At 46.4% G+C, this 19643-nt stretch overlaps 9 protein-coding genes across 9 annotated transcripts; 5 read left to right on the top strand and 4 right to left on the bottom strand.

The window, feature by feature from the left end:
- Positions 1–1072: 1072 nt before the first annotated feature.
- FPOAC1_011668 (uncharacterized protein) lies at positions 1073–2336 on the bottom strand (the record flags this gene model as incomplete). Its single annotated transcript, XM_044856036.1, has 2 exons — positions 1073–1641; positions 1691–2336. 2 exons carry the CDS (start codon positions 2334–2336, stop codon positions 1073–1075), a joined length of 1215 nt encoding a protein of 404 aa, XP_044703349.1.
- An 847-nt stretch (positions 2337–3183) lies between these two features.
- On the top strand, positions 3184–3925 carry FPOAC1_011667 (uncharacterized protein; the record flags this gene model as incomplete). Its single annotated transcript, XM_044856035.1, has 3 exons — positions 3184–3333; positions 3387–3534; positions 3906–3925. The coding sequence occupies 3 exons, from the start codon at positions 3184–3186 to the stop codon at positions 3923–3925; spliced, it is 318 nt and encodes a 105-aa protein (XP_044703348.1).
- A 249-nt stretch (positions 3926–4174) lies between these two features.
- FPOAC1_011666 (uncharacterized protein) lies at positions 4175–5473 on the bottom strand (the record flags this gene model as incomplete). The annotated part of the gene is made up of 1 exon (XM_044856034.1): positions 4175–5473. One exon carries the CDS (start codon positions 5471–5473, stop codon positions 4175–4177), a length of 1299 nt encoding a protein of 432 aa, XP_044703347.1.
- Positions 5474–5814: 341 nt separating this feature from the next.
- On the top strand, positions 5815–7400 carry FPOAC1_011665 (uncharacterized protein; the record flags this gene model as incomplete). Its single annotated transcript, XM_044856033.1, has 2 exons — positions 5815–6334; positions 6388–7400. 2 exons carry the CDS (start codon positions 5815–5817, stop codon positions 7398–7400), a joined length of 1533 nt encoding a protein of 510 aa, XP_044703346.1.
- Positions 7401–8515: 1115 nt separating this feature from the next.
- On the top strand, positions 8516–13039 carry ATG26 (Sterol 3-beta-glucosyltransferase; the record flags this gene model as incomplete). Its single annotated transcript, XM_044856032.1, has 5 exons — positions 8516–9278; positions 9330–9427; positions 9479–9916; positions 9962–12727; positions 12776–13039. The coding sequence occupies 5 exons, from the start codon at positions 8516–8518 to the stop codon at positions 13037–13039; spliced, it is 4329 nt and encodes a 1442-aa protein (XP_044703345.1).
- A 907-nt stretch (positions 13040–13946) lies between these two features.
- Positions 13947–15820, top strand: FPOAC1_011663 (uncharacterized protein; the record flags this gene model as incomplete). Its single annotated transcript, XM_044856031.1, has 7 exons — positions 13947–14015; positions 14062–14113; positions 14165–14420; positions 14474–14722; positions 14774–15415; positions 15462–15592; positions 15639–15820. 7 exons carry the CDS (start codon positions 13947–13949, stop codon positions 15818–15820), a joined length of 1581 nt encoding a protein of 526 aa, XP_044703344.1.
- A 187-nt stretch (positions 15821–16007) lies between these two features.
- FPOAC1_011662 (uncharacterized protein) lies at positions 16008–16484 on the bottom strand (the record flags this gene model as incomplete). The annotated part of the gene is made up of 1 exon (XM_044856030.1): positions 16008–16484. One exon carries the CDS (start codon positions 16482–16484, stop codon positions 16008–16010), a length of 477 nt encoding a protein of 158 aa, XP_044703343.1.
- An 827-nt stretch (positions 16485–17311) lies between these two features.
- FPOAC1_011661 (uncharacterized protein) lies at positions 17312–17962 on the top strand (the record flags this gene model as incomplete). Its single annotated transcript, XM_044856029.1, has 4 exons — positions 17312–17362; positions 17546–17652; positions 17706–17858; positions 17914–17962. 4 exons carry the CDS (start codon positions 17312–17314, stop codon positions 17960–17962), a joined length of 360 nt encoding a protein of 119 aa, XP_044703342.1.
- Positions 17963–18257: 295 nt separating this feature from the next.
- On the bottom strand, positions 18258–19206 carry FPOAC1_011660 (uncharacterized protein; the record flags this gene model as incomplete). Its single annotated transcript, XM_044856028.1, has 2 exons — positions 18258–19081; positions 19131–19206. The coding sequence occupies 2 exons, from the start codon at positions 19204–19206 to the stop codon at positions 18258–18260; spliced, it is 900 nt and encodes a 299-aa protein (XP_044703341.1).
- Positions 19207–19643: the final 437 nt, after the last annotated feature.

Genomic DNA, 19643 nt, shown 5'->3' with positions numbered 1-19643 from the left:
AATTTCTTTCTTTTAAAGTAAAATTAATTATAAAGGCTAAGCTTTTATAAATAGTTCTTTAGTTTAATATATAGCTAGGGTTAATAAAGACTTTAAAGTTTATTATTTTATATAGTAATTATATAGTTATATAGTTTTATTAATATTAATATTAATAAGGAAATATTTAATAATTAATCTTTAAAAAGAATAAAAGCTTTTATAATAATTATTATAATTTTAATTTTATAAGTTATAATATATACCTTTAAATAGAATTTATATTAATATTTAAGTTTAAAAATTATATCTTTTTATAAGTTAATTTTAAATATATACTTTAGGACTTATACTTTAAAAATCACTTAATAAAAGTTAATTTATTTAATTAATTTAATTAAATAATAATTAAAAAAAACTATTTTAATTAATTAAATAATATTAAATTTATTAATATTTATTATAGCTTTTACTTTTATATAAATATTAATTTTATTTTTATTTTTAATTATATTAATAGCTATATAAATAATATTATTTAAAAAAGTAAATTTATATTTATAATATAAATAATAAGACCTTTATATACTTTTATATTTAATAAGTAGTTTTTTATTTATTATTTTATTATTATAGCTAGAGTTAATTAATAATAAAGATTAAAATAAAATAAGCTAGGTAAATTAATTAATAAATAAATATTTAATCTTTTATATTTAAAAGGTTTAAAAGTAGTCTTTTTAAGTCTTTATATTAAAAGAAAGATAAGTAGGTTATATAGTAGGTATTACTTTTATATTTATATAAGATTAAGATTACTTTAAGAGCCCTATTTTTTATAATAAAGCTATATCTATCGATTTTATATTAGACTTCGAGGGATACTCATATTAATATGTAGCCTTAAATATCAACAGTTGGCAATCACTATATTTTCTACCTCCTTTTCTGATCTCAAGGTCAAAATATCAAAATATGATTAATTCCGTTTTCATGAAATGGTTGAAATTCTCATCCTACATAATAATTAATTTCAACAATGAAATCACTGCATTATTGGTGCTCGTATTCGTTTACAGGTCAAATATCAACATTAGGCCTCACCCCAGATCTCGTCAGCGATCTCCCTAACCAACGCCAACTTCTTCTTCTCCTCGTCAAGATTGAGAGGATAACCACTCTCATGGGTTGAGAATCCGCACTGAGGGCTGACAGCAACTCTCTGCAGGGCCTCCTTCTGGCTCTCGCCAGTGCCCTTGGCAACCCAATCCGCCGCGCTCAAAACTCTCTTCTTCATCTCCTCCTTGTCCTCGAGTTGAGGCAGCTTGGTGCTGATGACACCAACAACAACGGTCTTGTCCTTGGGTAGAAACTCGAGAGGCTCGAAACCACCAGAGCGCTCAGTGTCGTATTCCAGGTAAAAGGTGTTGACATTCAAGTCACGGAAGAGCTTCTCAGCGATGATGTCGTACTTGCCCTCAGCAAAGTGACGGCCACCAATAAAGTTACCACGGCAGAGATGGATACCAGTGTGCATGTCTGAGGGAACCTTGGACAGAGAGTCGTTGTAAAGCTTGATGTAAGCGTCTAGGAGATCATCGACAGTGCCGATGTTGTCGGAGTCAGCAGCCCAGCCGTCACGGAACTTTTGGCTGCAAAAGTCTTTTCTCGTTAGTATCCAGTTCGGCAATTGGTCAGATCAACAACTTACAAGCCATGCCGGGGTCGTCGAACTGAACGTTGCGCAGACCCGCCTTGTATAGCATATCAAGCTCCGCCTGGTAAACCTTGGCAACATCGGCAAAGTACTCCTCGTCGTTCTTGTACGCCTCAGTAGAGTATGCTTTGCCCTGCTTGTAACGCATGTGGAACCAAGCAGGAGTAATCATGGTGAGCTTGATAGAACCCCACTGCTCCTTGGGCACAAACTGCTGTACAAGCTTCAACTCGTGCAAGTTGGAGACAGACTTCTCAGGGTTGTGGGAGAGCTTGCCTCCTGCAATGACAGAGTCGCCAGGCATGACCTGGCGATCCTTCTCGATCAGACTCACTACGTCAGGATGGTACAGACGAAAAAGACTGGCGTCAGCGTCCTGAAGCTGGGTAGTGCCCTCAAATTCATCCCACATCAATCCCCAGAATCGAGTTCTGGTGAACTCGCCACTGGTGACAGCCTTGAAGCCTAGTTCTTGCTGCATCTTGACAACGTCCTTGACAGCATCTGTCTCCACGGTTTCGAGACCTGCATTTTCTGGGGTGAGACCCTTTTCACGGATCTGCTCTCTTACATCGAGAAGGGCTTGGGGTCTGAGAAGAGAGCCCATGTGCTCGGCATGGAAAGGTTTGAGAGGGGCCATGCTGATGTTTTTGCTTTAGATACACTCAAAGAATATTGACGATGTTTGGGATATAAAAACCCTTTTTAAGATACCAACGGTAGTAGTAATCTTGAACTAAGGGGCCCTTAGTTCAAAGATTGCGGGGCCCGTCATCATATATCGTGGGGCGGGGTCCAGAAAGAGGGCGAAAGGCCGATGCTAAGAGAGAGATGATTAACCATATCCATGGTTCGTTTTCCGTATTCCCGAAGGATTGTCATAAGAGTGAGATTGAGAAGAGGGGTATCCACCAGGACAGTAAGAGGCCAAGATGTAAACGAGACCTCATTCTTCATGTATGATGCAATGTGTTGCATGTGTAGTTGCATTGCAGGATGATCCATGTCTTGGTTGTGTCGGTACAAGGCTGAATACTCAAGTGATTACGCCCCAAGGCGGGGAAGTTTACAGTATTTATGTCCCGGGTCCGATGGCCGAGGCCCTACTTCAAAGTATTGTATTGTGAATAGCTGTATGATGAGACTGAGCATACGTTGTGGGATGTTACGTATGTGGCTGGGCTCGAGAGTAGCTTGTTTCTAGGAAAGCTTCCAAAGGTGGGGAGCATCGACGCTTGCAGTAGCTCTCAACGACTGATAATAAACGTAGCATAGTCTTTCATACTGTTTTATTCTATCAGCTAGTCTTCAATTGAGTTCATCGGGTTGCCATGTCGTAGCCTGTGGCAATGCAGAAATCTTAGTTCATGTTTGACGTTCCCCTCGTTTCTGGTTTCTTGGCTTATTCTTCACCGAAATTCTCATCATAGATAATCACTATCATCAAAACATGGCATGTTAGAGAGTGTCAGAACAGCACCAGCCAAATGAAACACTTCAACTTCTTCGAGGGCACCTCAACGGGCTGCGATACCATCATTCGGATGCTCAACGAAGATGACAAAGAGCTGAAAGACGAAATGACCAAAAACTGGCGGAACCACAAGCTTGAAGAGCTCAACTTTGTAGGAACACTTGTATGTTTTTTTGCAGATCCTTCTCGTCTCAGCTAACATTTCTTGTTTCAAAGGGAGCCCTTCTTGCAAGCTGCCTCAGCTCAACAAGTTCATGGCCAGACGTACTTCCAAACGGAAAGTCCAAACCATGGCTAGTACGGGGACTTCTATACAGTGGCCTAGTGCTCGCCCTCTTTTCAGTCGTCACTGCTGGGGTCCAGAGTATGAGACTACATCGACTGTCGGCACATCCAGACGGTTTGGAGAAGATACGAAACAGTCTGGGTCGAAGACGACGATCCGACAATAAAGCTTTACCTAGTTGGTTGCACGTTTATGCTTGGGAATTCAGCCTTGCGTTTCTGGTGTTGGCTGTCTTGTGTATGGTTGTTGGTCTCACGGTTTTGATATGGGCTGCTGCTACGTATGGTCCTTGGAAACCTGAAGCTGCAGAGTGGTGGGACGGAAATGCCAAGGTAAGTTGTTCTTTCTGTATGGCTGACAGTGTTACTGATGTTTCTGGGTTTCACAAGATGGCGGTGCTCTTTACGGTTATTCTGGGATTTGCAGTTGTATTCTTGATCTTGTCACAGGGCGCTCTATCGAAGAGTAATTTCTTCAGGATATAGACTCCATTACTCTCTCTTTCTCTGTACAAACCTGGTCCTTAGTGATTTACTAGTCGGTACGGGACACAAAAGACATAACTCTGGACTGCATTATCTGTATCTTAGTTAGTCATCTTGGTACCCAAATATCAGCTCTTTCTTGCTTGTTGATAAACTTGACTGTCAAGTCGTATAATACATTGTTTTACAGATCTGCTCGTCGTTTTCATTCCATTATAATACAATATCATACACTATCGTGCAGCCTGAAGATGCTGGGTCTTCACCTCCACATCCTGCTCCAAATTCATAGCGACTCTTTCGTTGTAGAAGTATTTACTAGCGATAATACCCTTCAAGCGTCCGAGGCGAGCCGTGAGAGTAGCATCATAGGGACCTCCTTGCATCATAGCCATAACAAAAGGTCCTTGTGCTCCCCAAGTGCAGCTGTGCAGGTGTTCTTCAATCTCCTTAACCACCTTCTCAACCTCCTTGATCTTTTCGATTTCTGTGGGGAAAATTCCTAGTGGCTTCATCTCATCAAGAGCGTCACAGGCAGACTCAGCATCGCCGTAACGCTCCCAGTGAATCTGGGCGAGCCTGATGAAGAGGGGCGAAGATACACCGAGAACGTAGGAGGAAAGACCGAGTTCCTTAATTCGGGGGAGAATGTTGAAGGCCAGGAGAGAAGGTTTCGGGAATGCGGTGTCCAATTGATTCAGGCCGTAAGTCAGGAAGTCCGAGTAAAGATATCCGTGAACATCCATGATAGGCTTCTCCTCCTTAGTCGTGACTTTCTTCTCCTCTGTCGCAGGCGCATTCTTGGGCTTCCGTCCCCTCTTTGCTGTCTTTGGTTCTTCAACAATGCCCAGCTCCTTAGGTAGTGAGAAAACTTCTTTCTCCATGACATCCCACAGCTCAACATCGCTGTTACACTTCTTCATTAGATTCATAACTCTCTCCCTTTCCTTTTCTCTCAGATCTTCGTAATTTGCCCATTTGCGCATCTGTGCCTTTTCTGCCTTGTCCAACTCTGCCAGGTTATACAGCTTGGGACGTTTTGGTGCAGACTCAAACTTGCCAAGGGCATTCTGTGCAGCTTTCCGCAACGAAAGTGGGTAACGTTTCAGGAAGTCATCGCTGGCATTTGCACCTCGAGCTTTCTCGACAAGGGTATCGCCCATACGCTGCTTTGCCAAGTCTGATGGAGTTGATGATTCAGCAGGTTGAGCCGCTTGAGGACGACTAGACTTCTTATTTTGAGGTAGACGAGCATTGGAAATATCGTCAAAAATGCGCTTGAAGATTTCGCTTTCCCCAGGAGTCAAAGTACTGCCCGGTTCAATATGGGCGTTGGCATCTGGATCGAGGCCTTGGATATCTTCCGTATCTTCGTCATCAAACTCGAAAGGAATTGAATTATCAATCTTTCTGGGCTGATTCGAATTAGTCGCCACACCAGCTTTTTGCGTAAAAAGAATTGAAGCGGGACGTCTGCAAGCCAGTTGCAGAGTCCTTGTTTGGTACAAGAATGGTAAAAGATTCCGTGACATTTTTGTATGACTGAAGATATATGAAAGTCTCTTGTTTCACATGAGAATTTCATTGCTAAAAATCGATATTTGGGACTAGAAGGTCTCACGGCTTATCTTCGGAATCAAAACGCGTTACGAGCGGTAACGCGTGACTTCGCGCCAAAGTTAATTGAATCAGACGCGCTTCGCCTTGCGCTTTGCGTCACCATTCACGATTCTCCTATTTGCTTCTTTTTCCTTTGCAAAAAACGAGATTGCGCTTGGTCTTCTTTGTCGTGCCTTTGTCGTGAAATCCGACCTTAGTTCTTTACCCAGTCACTCTCTACAATTAACCCTTCCTCCCTTCTCGCGAGGTCAACATGCCTCCTAAGAGGGGCAGCGATGCTCCTATGAGTGCGTTTGAGAGAAGGCGTTTGGAAAATATAGAGGCAAACAGGAAGGTTCTCAACGACGTCGCGGTCATTGCTAAGAGAGTTGCACCGACGCCGCCAAAGCGAACTACACCTTCGAGACCCAAGACTCGAACACCTGTTAAACGAGAGCAAGCGAAGCCGACTCGACAAAGTTCCCGTCTAGCAGGTATCGATGCTGACAATGACACGCTCAAAAGGAAGCTCGAAGTCGAAGCAGAGGTCGTGGCCCAGGAAGCAAAGGCTAAAAAGTTGCGAGTCAACGGCGACCTAAACCTCGGCGACATATTTGTCGAGGGCAAGAAGTGGTCGGCTGGGGCGGATGGGCTTAAGAGTCTTGTCCGCGGCGCGCAACCCGGTGTGCGAACTTTCACTGAGGACGATGTGAAGGAAACGACAGACAAGGGGCTAAAGGAGCTCCGTGAGCGGATAGGTGACCTCAAACTATACGAACATTGGGCACCGAATGGTAAGTGACAGTCCACGACGGTTCACATGGTTACGCTAACGGTTACACTACAGAAATCAAGATCACCCCTCAACGAGTATATGCCCTCGGCTTTCACCCGATTGAAGATAAGCCGCTTGTCTTTGCCGGCGACAAGGAGGGTAACATGGGCATCTTTGACGCCTCGCAGACTGCCCCAGAGATTGACGAGGAAGACGATGATGCGGTGGTACCAGACCCTGTTATTTCTGCCTTCAAAACACATAGTCGCACCATCTCCTCGATTGTGTTCCCTTATGGCGATGCGAACTCGGTCTACACATCCAGCTACGACTCCTCTATCCGGAAACTGGATCTGAACAAGGAGACCTCTGTGCAAATGTGGGCGCCGTCAGACCCCGATGAAGAGATGCCTCTTTCTGCGCTTGATATGGCTGACTCGAAGCCTAACATGCTTTACTTTTCTACTCTCGACGGCTCTGTTGGTCAGTATGACACTCGAACCAGAGACGCCGAACTATGGGCAATGTCAGCGCAGAAAATTGGTGGATTTTCACTTCACCCTCTTCAGCCACATCTCCTGGCAACCGCTTCTCTCGATCGCACTCTCAAGATCTGGGACATGCGCAAAATCACTGGCAAGGGCGATCTACGACACCCTGCACTTCTTGGTGAGCACGAGTCTCGACTATCTGTTTCGCATGCCTCTTGGAGCCCTGGCGGACAAATAGCCACCAGTTCCTATGACGATACCATCAAGATCTATGATTTCTCTGAGGCGTCAACCTGGAAGACTGGGCAGGATATCAGTGTAGAGCCTACTCACAAGATCAGCCACAACAACCAGACCGGTCGGTGGGTGACTATTCTAAAGCCTCAATGGCAGAAACGGCCACACGATGGCATTCAGAAGTTTGTTATTGGCAACATGAATCGCTTCGTCGATGTGTTTGCTGCAGATGGTAGTCAACTTGGCCAGCTTGACGGTGATGGTATTACAGCTGTGCCTGCTGTGGCTCATTTCCATCCATCACAGAATTGGGTTGCTGGAGCGACATCAAGTGGTAAACTCTGCTTTTGGCAGTGAACCCTGCATTTGAAGGCGGTCGCATGGGATTGTTTGCACACGTGCATTAAAGCGGGAGTTTTGGTTTGCTATGGCCCGGATGATCGACTAAACCGTACCAGTAACGGCGAAAAGGAACATATTTGTTGGAGTAAAGAGCAAAGCTAAATACATGTACGAGTACGAGAAGCAAATGGATGTCAAATACTGGCTTAGACATTAATTACGTCGCATATGGTATTCAGTCGAGGCTGAGTCGAAATCACGTTTGAGTTTGTCTCGATTCACCACTAAAAGAGCCCTTTGTGTGAGGGAAGACAACGTGGTGGCGTTCCACTGACTCAGGCACAGAAAGAATCGCATGCACATACTTTATGACGTGCCATCTTGAAGCAGGTGATTTATTTCTTGAGAATGAGAGCCTTTATGGTCACCATGGTTAAGGGTATCATCTGAAGCCTCAACACTTGACCAATCCTTGCATGTGATCGATTCACCGTAGTAGAAACATTGGCTGGGCATTGGCGTCATCACTTATCGATAAACATTACACCAATCAGACCTCTGGCTTGCTGCCCGACAGTGGATAACTTCACAAGGGCTCCAGTTGTTTCCCCAGGGCGCCTCGACCGCTGAGCAAGTCAGGTCCACTATCCGTCCCTTAAAACTCCACTAGGACTCAGGCAGATGGGCCTAAATCTGCCTAGACGTCAGCCCCAGGGTCAGGTTCCTTCTTGATTGGGAATGCCGTGATCGTTATCTTCACTTCCTTGCGATCCGGCCGTTTGTTTGTCACACCTAACCTGCCTATTCTCTTCACATTTACTTTTGTGACTGCAGTATTATCTGTCGATCGTGTCCCGACTCTACACGTTCACCATCGTCGCGTTTGCCAAATCTTACAGTGGACGACAGCGGCATCGAGCCCTATTTCCCTTCGACAGCAACCGCTGGCTGCTTCCGGCGCATACCCGACCCATCATCTTGACGATTGCATGATCATTCTGACGACCACTGAGCGTGCATAAAGTTCACGTTGTCGAGGAGATCCCCATACTTTCAATCTCTTGCATTGCAAATACAGTTTAACCCGAAGCCGTCCATAGTCGCCCCGCTCGATACAGCTCGCGACCATCATGGCTACCCAAGCCAACAATGCTCCTGCGTCTCAGGCCAGCATTGGGGATGGAGACCTCAAGGAGCATGTCCATAACGAACTTGACAAGATCCAAAGACAGGGCTCTACAGCGACCTTATTTCCCGAGCCTTTACGAGAAAGCGATAGCGATGACTCCGCCGACGAACACAATGGTCCGACTCAAGCACCTCCGATGTTTATGAACATGAACCAGAGTATATATGGACTTATCGCGCAGGCTAGCAACCGGGTCGACTTTAACGATCGCTTTGATGGAATAAGCAGCGATGAAGAGGGCGAAAGTTCACAAAGTAATCGCACAGAAAGTATCGCCCGAACTTCAATTTTGCAGCCTGCAGGCAAAGGAAAAGACAAGGTTCACAGGCGAAGGAAGCTTTCAGAACACAAACTTTTGCGATCATTACCTGCGTTGCCCAAACTTCGCTCTCGACATAAATCTCAACCATCTAATTTACCTGCTCCTACAGAAGCTGCTGACGAAGCAGACGACGAAGACGGAGACGGTGGTTTGTTACCAGCACCAGCCCTTACTTTAACACGCCAAGATACACAAGGCCGCTTGGCGCCAGTTATGAGTAGAATGTTGGAGGCCAAGGCAGACTTGTCTAGCAGACCTAGCTTTGATCTAGATCGCCTGTCGTCAGATGTTAGTCGATCTAGTGATGGCGACGAAGTGTCGGCTCTTTCCAAAAAATTGAAGGAGATTTTCGAGTTCGACGAGTTTGAACAGGTTATTGAAGGTTGGTCATTAGCTCAGCAATCTCGCATCTCAAAATGCTAACTTTAAACAGAATACCCATGCTGGCTTTTGCAAAGCGTCCTGCTTCAAGGGTACATGTACATTACAACCAAGCATATCTGTTTCTATGCATACCTCCCTAAGAAGACGGTAACTGACGCCTCTCCCGACTCCAAGACGAACGCTAACCATGATTCGCAGCACGAAGCTGTTAAGTCCGGGTACCTATCAAAAAGCGGCAAACGCAACCCGAGCTACGCAAGGTTTTGGTTCAGACTAAAGGGCGATGTCTTGACCTATTACAAAACAGCAACAGATGTCTACTTCCCCCACGGACAGATCGATCTGCGGTACGGCATCTCAGCCAGTGTTGTTGACAAAGACAAGGAAGCTCTCCATTTTGTCGTTGAGACCCATCATCGAACATACAAGTTCAAGGCCGACAGCGCTCCAAGTGCAAAGGAATGGGTCAAGAGCCTTCAGAGAGTCATCTTTCGAAGTCACAATGATGGCGACAGCGTCAAGATTTCATTACCGATCAAGAATGTCATGGATATCGAGGATACGCAGATGATTTCATTCGCAGATACTTGCAAGATTCGTGTCATTGACAATGACGAGACATACGCTATTGATGAGGTACGTAACATGCAATTTGAGCTCTGGCGTCGCTAACCATTACAGTACTTCTTCTCTTTCTTCAGCTTTGGCAAGGAAGCCATCAATGTCCTCAAGATTCTAATCGAAGATTCGTCTGGGGGCCGCTCAACGGAACAGTTATTAACTGGAGATGAACATGATAGTTCACAACCTCCATCCGGCCACGCTTCAAAGGCAGCAAACAAAAATGTTTCCAGTAAATTGAGCACAGGAAAGCTACCGGATACCGTCAAAGCGACCTTGGCACCCATATCACCACTATCGCCTCGTTCACCCAGTCAGTTAAGCCCTCGTGCAAGTATGGATGCGCCACGGTCGAGTTTCGACGCCTTCAAACGATTTGGGAAGAAGAGTGTAGATGTACCAAGCTCCATTGGAGACCACAGCCCTCGAAGGAGTTTTAGTGGAACAAGACGCTCGACGAGCTATCATCATCGACAAGGCACTACGACCCCCAAGCAAGCACACGATTCGGAAGACTCATTCCTCCAATCATCGGTCGAGAACCCGAGCATCTCTACCATGTCACCATCTTCTTACGATGAACCATCCGCAAGTCAGATCCTTCAGGGAAGTGATGTCTTCCACAGTCCGATGATGCGGCGATCCGCCTCGGCTTCCAGAAAGCGTGACCAGTCTGGCAAACGAACGCCTCGCAGCTCTAGCGCCCATGGAGATCGCCGCCACGGTATTCCTCATGCCGCAACGACAGGTTCCATGCAGGAAATGGGAGATGATCAGGCCAATTCTCAGCGACCTGTAACCCCGACACTTAATAGCATTACCAAGATTGGCGCCTATCCTTTACAGAGAGCCAACGCGTTTGCCGAATACTTGAGTCGTACAAGCCAACGCATGGGATCCATGTTTGCAACTGAATCCTTAGGCTATGTGGAGAAGGTGCAGGGCATGTGGAAGGGGGAGCATCGACACTACGATGAGCCGCAAGAGCTTCGAACGGACGACGATGCAGATGACATCGATTCGGAGGCAGATGATAAAATGCAAACTACGATGGATCGGTTTCGAGCGCATTTCGCCCTGCCCGAGTCTGAGAAGCTTGTCGCGACATATTTTGGAGCCATCTTCAAGGTTTTGCCTCTGTATGGAAAGTTCTACATTAGCGACCGCTCATTCTGCTTCCGGAGTTTGTATCCCGGAACAAGAACAAAACTCATTCTCCCTCTGAAGGATATTGAGAACGTTCACAAGGAAAAGGGCTTCCGGTTTGGCTACTACGGCCTGACAGTTGTTATCCGTGGTCATGAGGAGCTCTTCTTCGAGTTTAGACGACCTGGCCTTCGAGACGACTGCGCAGTCACCTTGCATCAGCTCATGGAAACTAACCGTTTTCTCGAAGAGTCCGGCATTCTCGACCAAGAAGAGCAAGAGGATGAGGAAGCTGTTGCTGCTATGGCGGAACGAGATGCCCTGCAAGAAGCAAGGCAGGATGAGTTTGTTGATCACGAGCTGGCACTACCCCGCGAGACATCTGGTGTCTCTAATGCCCCTACGATCCTCTTTGACAACCCCAACTCGTCAGGCCTCGCATTCAAGCCGCAAAAGTCGATGAAGATTACATGTCTTACCATTGGATCACGAGGTGATGTTCAGCCATATATTGCCCTGTGCAAGGGCCTTCTCGCCGAGGGTCATAAGCCACGGATTGCCACCCATGGTGAGTTTCAGGAATGGGTTGAGAGCCATGGCATCGAGTTTGCACGAGTTGAAGGAGACCCTGCTGATCTGATGCGCTTGTGTATCGAGAATGGAACATTCACTTGGTCATTCCTCCGAGAAGCAAACTCAACGTTCCGAGGATGGCTTGATGATTTGTTGGCCTCTGCGTATACCGCATGCGAGGGTTCTGAGCTACTGATCGAGTCTCCATCTGCCATGGCGGGGATTCACATCGCGGAGAAGCTCGGGATTCCCTACTTCCGAGCATTCACTATGCCTTGGACTAGGACACGAGCATATCCTCACGCTTTCGTTATGCCCGAGCACAAAATGGGCGGAGCTTACAATTACATGACGTACGTTATGTTCGATAACATCTTTTGGAAAGCTACCGCCTATCAAGTCAACCGATGGAGGAACAAGACATTGGGTCTCCCCAGTACAAGTCTCGAGAAAATGCAACCCAACAAGGTACCTTTTCTTTATAACTTCAGTCCCAGTGTGGTTGCTCCACCTGTGGACTTTTCGGATTGGATCAAAGTTACTGGATACTGGTTCCTTAATGAGGGCGGTGATTGGAAGCCTCCTCAAGATTTGCAAGACTTCATCGCTAAAGCGAGGGCGGATGGGAAGAAGATCGTTTATGTCGGTTTCGGTTCAATCATCGTCAAGGATCCTGCCAAGATGACACAGGAGGTCATTGATGCTGTTCTCAAGGCCGATGTGCGATGTATCCTCTCAAAGGGTTGGTCTGATCGCATTTCGCCTAAGGATGATGCCTCCAAACCCCGTCCTGAAGAACCAGTAATGCCCGCTGAGATCCATGTGATCAAGTCGGCGCCGCACGACTGGCTGTTCAGTCAAATCGACGCCGCTGCGCATCACGGAGGTTCCGGAACGACAGGTGCTAGTCTGCGAGCTGGAATTCCAACCATCATCCGCCCTTTCTTTGGTGATCAGTTTTTCTTCGCGACACGTGTCGAAGACCTGGGTGTTGGAGTCTGGGTCAGGAAATGGGGTACCAACAGTTTCGGTCGAGCCCTCTGGGAAGTGACGCGTAACGAGCGCATGATCGTGAAGGCTCGTGTTCTTGGTGAACAGATCCGCAGTGTAAGTTTTCTTTCCCTTTTACCTACCAACAACACTGACAATCTACAGGAATCTGGTGTTGACAATGCCATCCAATGTATATACCGCGATATGGAGTATGCCAGGAGCCTCATCAAGCCTAAGGCGGGCACGAATAACGCACAGCACGACCTTGCCGAAGACGATGATACTGAAGAAAGTTGGACATTCGTCGGAAGAGACGAACCGGACCCTGATGCCGTAACGAAGAAGCTAAGTGAGGGTCTAGTCGGCCTTGGGGCGGCAGGTGATCGACCCCTACCGTTGGGAAGCCGAGCTCCCACATCAACATGATATGTCTATGGGTGGTGTTTCTTTAGAGTGTTGTTTTTCTTTTGGTGTGTATGACTGGCTATTGATTTGGGAATGGGATTGAGTGATTGACTGGGTTAATTAAGCTGTGTTAATTGGATTGGAGGAAGGGTTGGATGAATAATGAATGTGATCTCAAGGCTTAGATGCAACACTCTAGATGGATAGAGAAATGTATGGCGATAATACTTTAGCATTTATTAACCAGCTGAGTGGTACATTACGACTCTTAAGGTTATCAGTTGCAGCATTTAATATAGCTCAACTCTTTATGTCTCCAACAGGCGAACAAGATGCCCATCCTTGTCCACCCCAAATTGCCATATCCAACGAACAAGCTTAATCCTCTTCTCGAGCCACATGACCTTTTGATCGTCTAAAATAGATCAGATGTAGTAGAGCGAATCCTTGTGTAGTAACCATGTATGCTGCGTTGATAGCCAGTCTAATGGGTAGCAGACAAAGTGACCTCCTAAATCTTGGGGTATAAAGATAAGTAGTCTAAGAACTATAGTCTAAGAAGCATAAATCGGCCTACTAATTTCGTCCCCTACGCTTCTAGCGGTTAATTTCTCTGACACCCTGAGGCCAGCGAGAGAAAGTCAGGTGAGGAATCGTCTCATGCATGCGTCTAGGCAACGACTTAACACTTTGGCTTTATCTTATGCGTTCAAATAGATCGATCGGGACGAAAGGGTGGGGATAACTCGGGATGGTAAAAAGGAATTGGGGTGCATGAGGCGGCTAAATGGATGTGGTGATCATGTCCACGTCGGGTATATAAGATATTAAATATGTATAATCGACACTATATACTACAACCTATGCGGTGTTACTGTTGCGATCTCCATTTATTCACAAGAGCTTTATTGTCGTTGGTATTGTTACAATGGCTAAAACATCAGAGAAACAGCCCTTCTTTGGGTTCAGAGGAGGATGGCTCACATTCTGGATCACTGTCAGTCGGATTACCATTATCAGGTACACTGCTAAATGGTTTACAGGTTGCTTGCGCAACAGACATGATGCTCTTTGGATACGATCAGGGAGTCTTCAGTGTGTCCATCTACAACTTCTCCAAGGGCCCCCTAATTGACTCTTGAGTAGGTGGTGTCGTTGTGACTCAGGATTTTCTTCGACTTCACAACCTCGTCGGTCCAACAAAGACAAATCTTCTCGCAACCGTAACAGCTATTTATGACATAGGCTGTTTCTTTGGTGCAGTTATTGCTCTTACTATTGGTGAGAGACTCGGTCGAAAAAGGGCCATTCTTCTGGGAACAGCCATTATGTCGATTGGAACCATCATCAAAGTTACCTCGTATAGTCTGCAGCAGATGATTGTTGGACGTATTGTCTTGGGGTAAGATTTTCCCTCCGATTTCATAGTACTATTTCTATTTACTGAGAATGCAGAATTGGTAATGGTATCAATACTGCCACGGCGCCGATATGGCAGACCGAAACTGCTCAAGCAAGATGGAGAGGTAAACTCGTTATTCTCGAGATGGCTATGAACATTGCTGGTTTCTGCCTCGTCAATTGGATCAACTATGGTCTTTCATTTGTTGAAGGGTCTGTTGCGTGGCGATTCCCTCTTGCCTTTCAGTTTGTCTTTATCTTTATATTGTTTGCTACTGTTCCCTGGCTTCCAGAGTCACCGCGGTAAGTCTGTCTTTTGTTCGTAACTTGATCGATGTTAACTTCTGTTTAAAGATGGCTCATCGCCCATGGTTGCACTGAAGAAGCAGCAGAGATTCTGGCCTGCATAGAAGACAAGCCCACAGCATCCCCGATCGTCACGGCTCAACTCCACGAGATCCAGTACAGTGTTGACTACGAGCGCTCACACACTATCAAATGGAAAGACATTTTGCTGCGCCGTAATAAAGATACGGCTGATACAAAGACCCTTCGTCGTCTACTGCTCGGCGCAAACACACAACTAATGCAGCAATTCGGAGGCATCAATATTATGAGCTACTACATGCCCACAGTGCTCATCAACAGCGTCGGTCTGACGGAGAAAATGGCTCGTTTACTCTCGGCCTGCAATGCGGTGTCTCACCTGGTGTTCTCTTCCGCCGCGGTCCTTCTCGTTGAGAGATGGGGGCGAAGAGGACTCATGTTGCTCTCCACGGCTGGACAGCTTCTGTCGTTTTTAGTCATCACTATACTCCTACGGTATGCAGTTGGCGATAAGAAGGAAGCGCTAGGGTCAGCTTCTGTCGCCTTTTTCTTCTTTTACTTTATCTCATTTGGCGTGGGCATGCTGGGTGTTCCATGGTTGTACCCTACCGAAGTGAACTCACTCCCCATGCGAACAAAGGGTGCTGCCCTTGCTACGGGAACCAATTGGTATGTCTACTGCTTCGATGGTTATGTATTTGCTGACGATTTGCAGGATCACAAACTTCATCGTTGTGGAAATCACACCCATCGGTATCCAGAACCTTGGGTGGCGTTTCTGGATTGTATGGACTGTGACGAATGCTCTTTTCCTGCCCATGATTTACCTTTTCTACCCAGAAACTTGTAGGTTCCTTGCTCACGCATGAAGGTTTCTGGCTGACTTTGATAGCAAACCGCAAACTTGAAGACATGGACGCCTATTTCCGAGAGAATCCTTCCATCATTGTTGTCAAGGACAAAGATTCTATTACCGCTAAAAGGCCTGAGAAATACATGGAACAAGATCGGGAGGACATTCGAAGAGAAGTCGCGGCGATTAGGGGAGTTCGGTCTGAAGAGAAGGAATTATGATGTACAGAACGACCCTGATGCTGATAGCAGGCTGTCAATCACAGGTTTAGGAAAAGCCTTCCCTATCTCTTTGTCCAAGTCTTCTTGCTATATCTCTTCTTCAAGGCCAAGACCGAACAATCAATAGAGAGAAGGTATTGCAGTAGTATTGATAGCATCATTATGCATATCTTATATACGTAGTCACTCACGGGTTCATAACGGAGAACCACACAAGAGTTCTTGCAGCGTCGATCACACCGTCATCAGGAAACCTCTCATCAATCCGAGTCTCTACCTGTTGGTAATCCTCGCCACTGCAGAACTGATTCTTGATATTGGCCTCCTCCCCGAACGTAGGCCAGTTCATGGCCTCGGACCCATACTGTTCCTCATAATATCCCGCCGTCAGGGGTAAAACCAAGTCACCATTGTCAAACCTCCTCATATGCCAATTCACGGCCTCCAACCACCACTTCTCCAAAAACAATATTAACAGCTCCGGGTGACGTGGGTCCCTGGTGACAAGTCTCGTGCCTGGCTCCCAAGGCGTCATGTCGAGATCATTAGACCCGATAGGTCTCGATAACAGGATTTCGAAGGTTGGGCAGTCGAACCACGGAGAACTCAGTAGGGTTTTTCGCCAGATACCGTCCTGGAAGGTTTCCGGACCGGATAGTGGCATGCGCAGTATCCGTCGCTACCAGGTTATCATACCATACATGTCGTAAATATTCCAGGCGTTCTCGAGTTGCCCGGCATGTCCGAAGCACCGGTTTGACCTCTCAAGTGCTGTCCAGAAGTAGAACTGCAAGTGAGCGTCTTTCTGATCATTGAGTTCGGTGTTAGTAGAAGAAGGAGCTCTGTAGAATATGGGTACGTCTTCTGTCGCCGCAATCCAGTCCGAGTCGCAGAACGCGGTGCGGTTTCCGCGCGCAATGGGACTCTTGTGAGGGTAGGGGTATGGGCTGGAGACAGATAAGACTTTGTACCAGACCCTCGAGATGTTCCCCGGGGGCGGACGATAGTAAGCTTCCTATGCTTTGTCCTTGATGATGTCCATGATGATGTTGATGTAATGTAAGGAAGAAGATGATGGAAGAGACGAAATTAGTGAGACACTTTATGTCCCTTAGACTAGAGTTCCTGGACTACTTATTTTTATACCCCAAGACTTGGGAGGAGCTACCCTAGGATGCTTCCCTAAAAGTGATCCAATATTTTTATCCAGTACAAGCATCCACTGGCTCGACCACTTACATAACCCGCTTTGGTCAAACAGCGGTTTTACCCCGGCCTTTAAGCTTCAACTGCCTTACGTAATACGACAACAGCAATTGGAATTCGGTTTGACAGCTTCAAATCAATCACCTCACGAAACCATAAAGCAATCACCATTTCCCGTCCACGACCGACACCAGAGTATCGCCCGTCCAGAACGAGGGAGCCGAGACGAAACGAGAGACATATACACAAAAAGCAGACGAGCGACATCGACAAGATTAGCCCAACATGACTCAAGATATGCCCCCTCGGGGCGGGTACGAGCCCGTCCAATACAAGGTGCGTTTGTCTGCAGAGTTGGAGGGAACATTTATAGCGAGAGGTGGTGTTTTATGTTGTTTTGGACATCAATTGGCTTGGTTGGGATGCTTGAGAGACCAGTACTACACCACGATTCAACAACACATCCAACAAACAGAAACAAGGAATTGCATCACGAATCAAAACGCTGACTTTCTCCAGCGAAACCTCCCCGCCAGGGGTTTCCGTCCCGGTATCCTCCTTCTCGGCATGGGCGCCGTTATGGGCTACGGCTGGTACAAGCTGATCGGTGGCATGCGCGAACTCAAGTACGTTCTCTATCTCCACTCGTACCAAACAACGAGAACTAACATTCGCACAGCGAACTCGGTCGTGAAAAGATGTGGGCTCGCATCAACCTCATCCCTCTCCTCCAGGCTGAAGAGGACCGTGACCAGGTCCGACGATACCTGGCCGACCAGAAGCGCGAGAAGGAGCTTTTGGGCGACAACGCCAAGGTTTACAACAGCGACCGGTACGCATGCTTGTCTTGTCTATTCTTGATTTGTGCCATTTACTAACAGAAGCAGATTCGTGAGGCCAACTTTTGCTGTCACCCCTCCTCCTACCACAAACTAAGATACAACAAGAAAGGAAACTGGGTGGGATATGCTATGTATATATGTTTTGACAAAGTGGTTCTGCAATCCATGTCTGGAATTGAAAGAGCTATGCTTCCATTGACTAATTGTGAAAAGAGAAAAGAGACAAAAAAGAACGTTTACATCTTAACACTCACCAGGGTACCAGAAAGACTGGGCGCCAGAAACATGAGAGACGAGATTAGTAGGCCAGTTTATGCTACTTAGACCATACTTCTTAGGCTATTTGTTTTTGTACCCTAAAGCCTAAAGGTGAACTCTTCTGCTACCCACTAGACACTGTTGATCTTCTCCTCCGTCCATTTCCACAGCTTCTTGCCCATATCTTCACTAAAGCACATCTCGTCACCCGCATTAGCCTTGCCAACAGGTTCATAAAACGCCACCTTTTCATCTTTCTTCATATCGTCAGACGTTGCTGCCCAGACAGTGTTCAACCCGCCTTGCTCGACCGTCATCATTCGCGGGTTGGTCACGTACACAAACATCCTCTTCCAGAAGCTCAACTCGGTGACCAAACCCGTAGCAATGACACCAGGATGTACAACTACACTTGTAATCTTGGGATAGCGTCTCTGAATCTCCTTTGCGAAGACGATATTTGCAAGTTTGCTCTGTCCGTAGCGACCCCATGTTCCAAAGGCCATATCCTCCTGCTTTGAGTGCAGTGTATCAAAGTCGATGCCATTCTTGGGATGGCCTTTGTACCCGAGAGAAGTAAGACTGACAAAGCGCACATCATTGCTGGGCTCTTCAGCAGTTTTGAGCATGATTGGCAGAAGAGCCATGAAGAGTGTTGCATTGCCGGCGTGGTTGATACCGAATTGCAACTCAAGTCCATCTTTGGTGAGACCGTCAACGGCCATGACACCTGCATTTGCAATGAATATGTCTAGACGATCATGTTTAAACTTCTTTGCTGCAGCATGCATGTTTGCGATGGAAGTGAGATCGCATTCGAGGAATGTTGCAGGGATCGGAGAGATGTCGTTGATGAGAGACTCTGCGGCACTGGAAGATCGACCAGTGAAGTAGATGTGCGAAGGATTGTGAGCTGCGAGTGTAGTAATGGCCGATCTACCAAGACCAGATGTTCCTAGTATTGTTAGTCGGTATGCCTTGGATCAATGAGTGTCTGGCCTTACCTCCAGTGACAAGAATGACTTTCCCCGAGAGGTCGGGAACATTAGTGTCAGAGTCAAATCCGTTGTACGCAACCATCTTGTTAGACTTGAAATGTTTGATATGTCAAATAGAATAAGAGTAGTAGCTTAAGATGGATAGAGATGTGCTTGTTTGTCCAAGTGTAATGAGAGTTGCTGATGATGAACACCAAATGGAACAGACGAAACCCTCCTTTTATAAACATTCTACCCAGCACTTTAGTTTACTTATCCCAGTAATTTGTAATCATAAATTTGATCATTTAGCATCATGATATGTGTGCTTTATCAGACGCTTAGTAGATGAAGCGGGAGGATAATGCACCGACATGGGACGGGTTTTTGCAGTATCTTGGACTATCGCGATTGCACTAAGAATTGCTGTATCTATGCTAGTGCGGGATAGTAAAGTATCCCTTACCAATGTCTAGCCTCGGCGATGATATCTCCCGTCACTGCGTAATTGATTCAAGCTTCAACCCGGAACATGCCGTG

Source organism: Fusarium poae, chromosome 4 (genome assembly GCF_019609905.1).
Source record: "Fusarium poae strain DAOMC 252244 chromosome 4, whole genome shotgun sequence".
Classification (NCBI taxonomy): Eukaryota; Fungi; Ascomycota; class Sordariomycetes; order Hypocreales; family Nectriaceae; genus Fusarium; species Fusarium poae.
This window is presented reverse-complemented; position numbering and strand designations above follow the sequence as displayed.